The 10292-nt window shown below is 45.5% G+C and overlaps 1 protein-coding gene and 1 non-coding gene across 2 annotated transcripts; both read right to left on the bottom strand.

The window, feature by feature from the left end:
- Window positions 1–6828: 6828 nt before the first annotated feature.
- On the bottom strand, window positions 6829–7455 carry MYCFIDRAFT_143023 (uncharacterized protein; the record flags this gene model as incomplete). The annotated part of the gene is made up of 2 exons (XM_007932027.1): window positions 6829–6897; window positions 6985–7455. Coding segments are annotated over 2 exons (540 nt in total), but the record flags the coding sequence as incomplete, so codon positions are not given.
- A 482-nt stretch (window positions 7456–7937) lies between these two features.
- On the bottom strand, window positions 7938–8090 carry MYCFIDRAFT_t61. Its single transcript has one exon. It is a non-coding gene; the product is annotated as a tRNA-Met (tRNA).
- Window positions 8091–10292: the final 2202 nt, after the last annotated feature.

Below are 10292 nucleotides of genomic sequence, written 5' to 3'. Positions count from 1 at the left end.
AGGCATCTATCTATATAGTAGCTAGGTTCGCTAAATTAGCTTGTACTTGTCGCTAACCCTCCTACTCCTAAAGAATATCGTTAATAGTATTACGAGCACCTTTAGGAATGTGTGCCTATAGAAGAGCTACCTCGAAAGGATAATTAGCAAGGCTGTCGAGCTCTTGTCGAGTGCCTAGACGACTATTAGGCTGTATACCTGCCTCTAGATTCGGGCGAGTACTACTATTATCCTGCTAGTCTTAGTTTAACTAGCTCTACAGAGGTAGAGGTATCTTATCTTCGTTATACTCCTTAAGAGTATTAAGCCTATGCATAACAGACTCGCCTTCTTAACTATTAGGCAATTGAGAAAGCCGCTCTTTATTAATAGCAATACTAGTATATTCCGGATTGTTTTGTACTAAATAATCGAGCTAGGCCTTTACTGCCTATCGCCGTACTATAAAGTCGGTTACGAATATACGATTAGTTATATTATCTCTATTCGTAGGACGAAGAACGACTATCTCGAGATGCTCCGGCATAAGAGGAAGCTCCTTCTAAACCTTGCTAGTATCGCGAAGAAAGTTAATAACATTGTTCTTATACCGCTATTAAGCACCCTTAATTAAGCGCATTTCGACGTATACATATATACGCGCGATAAGCATCTCTTCGGTCGCGCTTAGTACTAGAAGAGGCTCGCTAGTGTTAACGTTAGTAGGCTATTCGCTAGGATCTATCCGATTCCTAGCCGATATAAGATTAGGTAAGCCTCTAGGCTTGTTATAATCTCTCGAAGCCCGATAGCGCTTGCAATTGTTAAATATAGGTAACTCCGGGTTAGTATCTAATTCTATATTAAACTAACGCTCCTTACAACCCTTCTATGTCTTATTGTTCTAGCAATACTAGATTTCTTCGCGATTAAGCTTGTCGAAGAACTCTCTAACTAACTCTATATTAATGTCGTCTAAAGTAGGGGTATATAGATTGTTACGGTCGAGAGTAAGCGGGGGGTCTTAGCTAGTAAGAAAGTAATTATCGTACAACTCTTCCTAAGCTTTAACTCCTGCGATACGAGTAGCCTAACCTATACGGCGTCGAGGGACAGCACGGTCTTGCTATAGCTATAATAGGCGACATATCCGACAATTGTACTTATATTCTATCGCGTTATCGTACTTATAGAAGAACAGCACTCGCTCTGTCTCGTATATACCTAGTTAATACTACTTTATCTGCGTCTCTCGCTCGAAATTAGCGGCGGCGCAGTACTAGCAAGTATTCTAATATAGCGCTATAATACGCGCGATAGCACGTAGAACATTACAGATCTTATATTAAAACTACAATCGATCGTCTGCTCGCTACCCTAGATTAGGATTACCTCCTCTAGTACCGAATAGCGTCTCTAGCAGGTCGAAGTTACTACTAAAATTGTTACTGCTTAGTAGTAGATCTTGTAATAGCTTTTAAGCACGCTTAGTATTGCCGGCGAGAATATCGTTAATAGTCGGCGTCTAAGACACATCTTCGTCTCCGGTACGACGACGCTAGCGATAGGAGCGCGAAATAGCGTACTATATAGTACGAGCAGTAGCAGTCTCCGGATTGTTACTACTATGCCGGCCTTGTCGACGACGACTAGCCGTACCTATCGAAGACTCTAGTAGCTATAACTAAGCTAGTACTTGCGACGGTCGAGGCGGAGGTAGTATTAAAGACGTATATAGGTCTAGCGGAGGCTTCTTCTACGGATCTCTAGTGCGTAGAGTAACGGCGATATTACTACTAGTAGATATAGGGCTCGAAGCTATGCTTAGGTTAATGCTTGAAGGTAGAGGTAGCGTAGACTAAATATAGATAGGCGTATTAGTAAGCGATATAGTAGAAGGTAGCCGACTACTACTAACACGACTACCTCCTCGCTTCGAGGGCGTCTATTAAGTATCCTCGCTCTCTAGCTTTCTCTTGTTCTTGCTCGTAGTAACCTTTATACGGCATTTATCGTAGGTCTTTAGCTTCTTCTTACCCTTAATAAAGCATCGCTGCTTCTTCTAATAGCTATAAGTAGTGCATGTATCCTTCTCTCTATCGTAGTTATTATCGACCTTACTATCGCTATCGTTACTAGGGTTAGGCCGGTCTGTTAGTACGTTCTTCTTTAGTAGTCCGCCGCCGCTAGGAGGTCCGCTACTAGAAGCTGCTACTATAGAGCGGGTACGTGTTATTATACAGACAGTCTAGATCTAATTAAGACTAGCGTACGTATCGGTAAGCGTAGAGATAAGCTTATTATATGCCTTCTTATCGCTAAGGTTAACTGTCTAAATCTAACCCTCGAGGTTGCTTAATATACTAGTTAATTGCGACTCTAGCTTGTTAAGTATAAAGTCTAATATACGACGGATGTTGCGTCCGACGAAGTTCTTGCTACGGAAGAGCTCGTACTGCTCGCAGATAGTCTATTCGAGCTAGTTGCGTCCTCGAGTGTATAACTTGCGGTCGCGATTATAGTATATATAAAGCGTACAACTAGTACGATCGTCTAGCGGAGGCCGCTTAAGCAGCATATTTAAATACACTACTATCTTAATGCAATAGGAAACGATGCGATCTAATACGTTGCGAGTAGGTGCTTATTAGCCGTAGGTTGTATTAAGAGGAAGGTCGAGGTTGACGCGTATATAGAAAGGCGGAGCACAGAGTAGAAAGGGAAGGAGTTGTCTGTTTGTGCCTAACGTCGTTCTTAAAGCAAGCGCTATACTAATCTAGGACTAGAACCTAGAATAGTAAAGGTACGGCTTCTTATATATAAATGCACGGACTATATATACTATACCTATCCGATCGGTAAATAACTATATACCTTATCGTCTCTTTGCAAACATTAGCGCTTAGAGGGAGGGGGATAGTCGTTCCTCCTAAACCCCCTCCCTTACCGCGTAGAGTGCTCCTATCTTTGCTAACGTTAGCGCTTAGAGGGAGGGGGATAGTCGTTTCTCCTAAACCCCCTCTCTTACCGCGTAGAGTGCTCCTGTCTTTGCTAACGTTAGCGCTTAGAGGGAGGGGGATAGTCGTTCCTCCTAAACCCCCTCCCTTACCGCGCAGAGTGCTCCTGTCTTTGCTAACGTTAGCGCTTAGAGGGAGGGGGATAGTCGTTCCTTCTAAACCCCCTCCCTTACCGCGCAGAGTGCTCCTGTCTTTGCTAACGTTAGCGCTTAGAGGGAGGGGGATAGTCGTTCCTTCTAAACCCTCTCCCTTACTGCCCGGAGTGCTTATTAATCGCCCGCTTTATTTATCCTGCCCTATTATATCTATCGTGTATATACTGCTTAGCGTAGGAGATTATATTAGCCTAAGGCTGCCGTCGTTATCGTGTTAATTACTTTTGTTAGCGTAGTTTTGCTAAAATGTGCTTAATCGACTTAACTCGGTCGACTTCGATCTAGCTAGTACGTAGATTAAACGCGCAATCTATAGTATATCTAAACCTTACCTCGCTACCTTTTACGCTTCCTTCTAACTACGCTACTATAACGCTAGCGACGACAATAGTATATTAGTATATAAGAATTGTAGCAGTGCGTCTAATTATAATACGAGCGCGTTTATCTGCTATAATAGGTAAACGTCGAAGTATTATAGCACTGCTTCTGCTCTATATATATTGTCCGAGTTCTTTACGTCTACTCTAGAACAAACAGACCTAGCCCCTTCTTCTATAATATACGCGGATTACCTAATCTTCTAAACTAATGCTAGGGTATAGAGTCGTGATTTTAGTAGGTTTCTTAAACCGCCGTAAGCCGCGCTAGCTAGGTTATAGTAGCCTTCTATACTATAGTAGGGAATTGTCGGTATTAAATGCGAGGTTTCTTCGTAAAGTCTTAAGGTCTCGTTAGCCTAAAATAACTAGGTTTGTTAGCCTTTAATTGTCTAAAAAACTTAGTTCGTCTAGTTTCTATAGACAGAAGCAAGCGTAGTAGGCATATTACTTAGTTAACTTGTAGTATATCTTAAAGGGCTAGGTGTAACGATATTTGACCGCTAGAAAGCTCCGGCCTACCGTTCTATAGTTTTGCTCTAGTATTGTCCTTTATATCCTTTTAACCTGCTAATATCTCTTTCTGTTTTGTAAGTCTTGTGCGGTGCGGTGCGGTGCGGTACGGTGCGGTGCGTACGGTGCGTACGGTGCGTACTACCGTCGTATCGTCGTCTCGTAGTTTCTGTCGTCTTATGTATAGGTTATAGTATATAGTGTTAGCGCAATATAGTGTTGTTTGTGCTTTGTTATTGTCGCGCCTAGGAGGAAGTAACGTAAGAACTTCTACCTAAGGTTTATATACGTAACGTTTCTTTTTAATTTCTACTAATTAGATTGCGCGCTCGAATTTGTATAGGAGCGCCCTTTAACAATTCAACCCTCGCAATACGTACCTTCTCTATAGGTACGCTCTTTAAGCCTGCGCACCTTCTGCACGACATTCTAACTATTATTTCGCGCTCGCGTTAGGCTAAAAACAGACACCTTCTACAACCTTTGTCGTAAGCTCCTTAGGTTGCTCTAGGTGCCTGTTTTTTTAGCCTTCCGCTTCGCTAGAATAAGCGGTAAGGAAAACGAGCAAAAGCGGAAGGAGTACATTAGAAGGGGTTTAGCTAATATAGTACGCTAGCCTTCGTTCTATCGGACGGGGGTACTATTACGGCAGGGACGGTACGCTAGCTAAGCCCGGTATATACTTTCTATAGAACTATAGATACTTACCCTAATACTATACTATTGCCTAACTACTAATCGTCCCTCGCGTAATAATAGGTTAATTAAGCTACTAGACTACTATACGCCGAGCTACGATATCCTAGTTAAGACTAGCTTGTCGATAGCAATCGATATTATAAGAACTACCGCAGTTACGAGTGCACTAGGTAACTATACTTAGAACTATAATCTTAGTATAAAGTATAAGAACTTTCTCTACTAATTCTTTCGAGCGCCGAAGAGTAGTAATATTACCGAGCTTAGCTTTAACGTTGCTTAATAGGCGTAAGCAAGGTCGCCTACTTAGACTTTAAGTACTAATATCTCTAAGTAATAACTATCCTCTAAATCTCTACTTTAGCGCTACTAATACTAAGAATCCGACTAAATTATATACGGCCGCTAGAGGTATTAAAGTGCTATAGTATAAAGTAATTGCTACTAGAGATCTCGGATAGGCGCTTCTAATATTAAAAGTGTAGCCTAATGCGTCTATTATAGTAGTAAGTATACTTTATATAGCTTAGCTTTACGGCTTAGCTAAGATTCCTAGGGTAATTACTATATATTCTATATAAGTACTCCTAGTAGTAGTATTCCCTATTGCTATATAGAGCGGGTTATATAGCTAGAACTCGATGCTTCTATATAGTAGCCTTTAACCTTTATAGCTGCTATTTAGCAAGGACGATATCCGCTTTTTCTAGTACCGGATCGAGAGATGAATTACTATATGAGGATTGGTTGAGAACGATTTCTTAGTTCTGCGTCTTGACTGCAGTTACGCAACGCTCCTACAACGACTGTCTTTCACATCCGCATGCGACGTTCTAGTAGCTGGTGATCCTGGGTTAGTTACCTGAGTCATCGGAGCTGGACGAAGTGAGATGATAGCGTTTCCCCATCACTTTGGGAACAGTCTCGGTTTCTTGCACTCCGTGCAGAGATCAACCAGTCGGTCCACAGTGATAGCACCAACGGGCTCGATGAGCGTCCTTGTTGTCAAGCGAGCGAACTTGCCGTTAATGTCTCGCACCTCGCGATTCGGTAGCATGTCTTGTCCTGCCAGCAACACAGCATCTTCCGGAGTCCAGCGAATTTTCGTATCAGCCCAAAATGATTCTAGTGGCTCAGATGGTATTTTCGAGCAGAGACGATGCGAAGCAGGACCTGATTCATTGACGAACGTCTTCAGCTTAGGATCACTGAGCCATGCAGGATGTGTCCCCCTGGCGAGTCTGTAACCATTGACTACCAAAGCTTGTCCTATCACATCGTGTTTGTGTTCGACGCTCTCACTTTTTCGTATGACTAAATATACGTCTTCGGAGCCAGCTTCGACCATGTAGTCTCCCGGCAAGATAGAAGCGCAGACAAATGCAGCAATCTCCTGATCGACGTATAAAGGTTTGGGCAAGAGGTCAGAGGACACATCAAGCTGTTCACGCATTGCTTCCCAAGCCATCATCGTGCCATTTTGAGCTCTCTTCTTGCCTGGATTCGGTCTGCTGTCGTATGCAATGTCTATAGAGCTGAGGGACAGACGCTGATCGCCGTTGATTAGATCTTGGCCACCAAGTTCCGCCCACGGCCCAATCTGTCGTGCAGGCAGTAGCCTTGTGGCGACGACATCGATGGTGGCCGGGAATGCTGCAGCAGCGGCGATCTCGAACGCACGAGTTCATGCATCTCTGGTGTGTGGACAGAGATGTCCAAAGCCCACAGCAAACGTATGCTACGTGTATACTTGATCAGCTGCAATGCGAGCATCCATGTTGACGTGGTGTAGTCAGGCATCAACGGTCCCAGACCGTAGCGCTTCCAATCGACAAGACCCAGGACACCGTAAATCTTGTCGCGAGCGTCGGAGCATCTAGCATCGACATAGTCAATAAAGATATCATCCAAGCTCCTCGCTGACAGCCGAGTGTAGGCTGTAGAGGTCACGATCTGATCAAACAATCGACTCGAAGGGTCTCGATAGTACCCAGGTCCATCCAGATGTCTCGTCAGCAGATAGAGTCCAATTGGCGAGATCATATCAGTGCCGCAAAGCACACGGACTTTTGCTTCTCCAGCGGCAATTTCCTGCACGATCCACAGCCTGTGCCAGTACCCTCTTTCGCTCATAGCTACCAGATCTTGGTTAAGCTGACGCATGACTTCTTTGCCTAGGCGTCGCAGGACCATTATTAAGGGCAAGCTCACAAGTGCACCAGATGCCTCCGGTATCGAGACTAGATCTTTGAAAAGGTTGTGCTTCATTCGCATGTGGCCGATAATATTGGCCACTACAGCGAGCCGTCTGCTACTCTCACTGCTCTCGCCGATACAAGCAAGTACTTGTCTTGCACGCTTGTAGATGTCAAACATCATAGCGACTTGCACACCTTTCTCGCCTACATTGTCTTGGTCAATGCAGATGGAGTCGATCCAGACATAGTCTCCCGGGCAGCGCAGTCGAGCTTGCAACAATGCGAAGCGGCACTTCCGACGGACTTCCATGTTCAGTCCATTAATGGTCAGGCTTCGAGTCGGATAGCCTGCTGGGCCCCATGTGTAGGAAATCGCGCTGTATGGAGGGGCTTTTCTGAGATCCCATGTGCTCAGCTGTAGATGCATGCCGCCGCCCCATTTTGATGCCGGGAGCTGGAGGAGGCGTATTTGATGATTGGGATCCGCGAGAGGTTCATGCTTGAATTCAGGCATGTCCAATCAGACTGATGATGTTTCCGTTGCCGATCCTTTGGAGATTTTGCACGAAGAAGATAAGTCGTTCTCATCGAAGATGCAAGGCTGCAGCGGCTGATGTCAAGCCTCTGCAGCTGGAGATTGCGCCGAGTTTGGCATGCAAATTCTCGTCGCAGCTGCTGATACCAAATGACGCCTGTCAAGAAGGTTTATACACCAGCTGGACGCAGTATTCGCATCTTAAATGCTTTGCGATGTTATATAGGGCAAGGTATAAAGCGAAAGAGTCGAAAGGTGTAAGTGCTCGGCGAACATTTACCCGACTTGGCACTAAAGTCTTGGCGTTCAGCACATTGCAAAAATCACAGAATGCATCAGCTACGAGGCTTTCTAGAAGCCTGTAAACGATCAAAAGGTGAATCTCAATACTTTGCTAGGCTTAGGCGATACCAATGCTTAGAGACTGCCAAAAATGCAAAAAAAAAGACTTGCTAGTATTGTGCATTCGCCGGGAATCGAACCCGGGGCTAGCCGAGGATGCGGTAATTTCTATGGCAACGGCTAATTTTACCTGTGGTAACGTGACACTGTTAGAACCCTACTGGCGTCGACGTGGATGATGGGTTGAGAACTCACCACTAAACCACGAATGCAGCTGATTGGTTGACGTGGGCTATTCTCTTTGCAAATATAATTGTAGAAAACTAACCTAACTACAGCTGACAGGATAGTCCACACTGAGACCAGAAGCAATGAGGCTGCCTTTTTGGCGTGTTCGGTGAACGATGCAGCGGTCAGCAACGAGAGGCACGATGACACCAATGCCCAGAACAATTCTTGCGAGCTCTGAAGCTTGAGAAATCCCATACATGCCCTATCAAAATGAGATGGTTCGTTTCCAAAAGCTAGACTCTCAACAAAGATGGGGAATTCATTTGATCAGGTTCAGACAGATCGGTTACGGAAGTTCTCTCCGTCCTACGGAAATACTTCCAACATTTTCAAAGGTTCCAAGCCCATACAAGTTGCGGCTGGAACATATGAGACCTGGGCAAAACTTCAGTCAAGCCTGACTTGGCACGTCGACATATTCCATAAGTGAGGACCACTTCTTTCAAGTTTGGCTTCGTAATTATTCCGAGATTCCTAACCTGACCGACCCTTAAATGAACTTCCTACCCATACGGAACGAATCAGCCCGTCGATTCTCGGTTGCTAATGATGGTGAAGAGCCCAAATCTAGACATGAAGAAGAAATTCTTCGTTGACTAGTGGGCGGATCAGATCATCTGATTGAACCGAAATGTAACTGTCGATTCGACGCCCCGAAGAGACAGGCTGAACTAGCTTTGATCGATTATTCAAGAAGACCTGTGAGCATTCCAGAATACTCACAAACAAGTGGTTGGGCGATGGAAGCCAAGAGTTCGGGAAATCCAACTTTTCAGAAATCGCTCTGACATCGGTCATTTCCGAAAAGTCGTCTGGCGGAAATGGGTTGTAGGCATCTGCTGTAGGCAGTTTCGTGTGCAGTCTGTAGAATTGAATGATGTCGAGCGCGGGAAGACTCGCAAGCAAACAGCAGCCAGATCTCTGTCGTCGACAGCAGTCCCGCGATCGCTCAAACAGCACACCGAAAATCAAGCAGCCTCTTCCTGCGAGACTTGGCCCTCCCCCAGGTCTCAATCTCTTCCTCGCTATTCCAAACATTGCATCAGGCTGAACTGCCCCTCCACGATAAGACCAACAAACAACCCCCAACTCTTATCGCAGCCTATGACGCAATGTCATGGGCATGGTCCCTTGCGTCTTCGTCCATGTGCTTGCAAATTGCAACCAGGCACATCCCCGTTCGGGCTGTACATAAGCGATGTCGAACCTTGAGTCAGTAATTTCAGACCTCATCCCTAGGATAACGTGAAGACGTAGACTCAGGAGGAAGGTCGGTTGGCAGGCATGTCAGTATTGACAAAGAGCGAGCGAGAAGAGAGTGTTGTTGAGACACGAACGATACCAGGAAGAGATTGAAAAGAGCGAGATTCTTGGCTTTTCGAGTCGTGTGCAGGGCAGGGTCTTCGCTTGGGAGGACAAAAGTCTTTGCAGCCTTCTTTTTCTTCTTACTGCATTCTGAGAAAGAAGGGTCGTGTCGTGTATCAGATAAAATTCGAAAGTTGATTCGGGGTCCCGATTTGCGGGCAAGGTGCAAAGTTCGCAACGACGGGCCGATCTCCCCTCCCCTACCCTGAGATGATCAAGAATGCCGAGTCAGCCGATTCTGGACTTCAGGTCTTTTTCCCCCAATGGTTGCTCGAGAAGGTAACGATAAACACGAGGGACTTCAAACATGTCGACAAAAGCTTGCCCTGGAAGATCACATACGACCCTGGAAGTCAATTCATGCCCTGCTGCTAGGTGAAGTGGAAAGAGAGTCAGGATGGGCAACAGGAACGAAGAAGTTGTCAGTGACAGTCGGCATTGACTCCGGACCCCCGATCAACAGGTACTGTTTTTTGATCAGGTCGAGACCGCCGAGTGCACATTCTGAGTCAGCTTACGAGATTTGCATGTCTAGACCTTCGTCGAGTGCTTGACCTGAATGCCCTAGATTCAATGCTTGTCGGCATACATGCTGCTAGGAACAGGCAAATATGAGCGAGTCTCAATGGCCGATAGCTTCCTGATTGGAACTTTCTGCTTGTTTCCGGCGTAAAGACTCGTGCCATTCTGGCAATCGTCGGCTACGTGCCTGGGTTGGAATGAATCAAGACCGGCTGTTCTTGCCTCTGCATTCGCCTTCCTGCCCGTACACTCGAGGCTGAGATCTGGATGTCGGGAGCGCTCAGAGGTTGGGATGA

The sequence above is a fragment of the Pseudocercospora fijiensis genome (genome assembly GCF_000340215.1).
Source record: "Pseudocercospora fijiensis CIRAD86 unplaced genomic scaffold MYCFIscaffold_8, whole genome shotgun sequence".
In the NCBI taxonomy this organism is placed as follows: Eukaryota; Fungi; Ascomycota; class Dothideomycetes; order Mycosphaerellales; family Mycosphaerellaceae; genus Pseudocercospora; species Pseudocercospora fijiensis.
The sequence above is the reverse complement of the archived record's forward strand: the minus strand, read 5'-3'. Positions and strand labels throughout refer to the sequence as shown.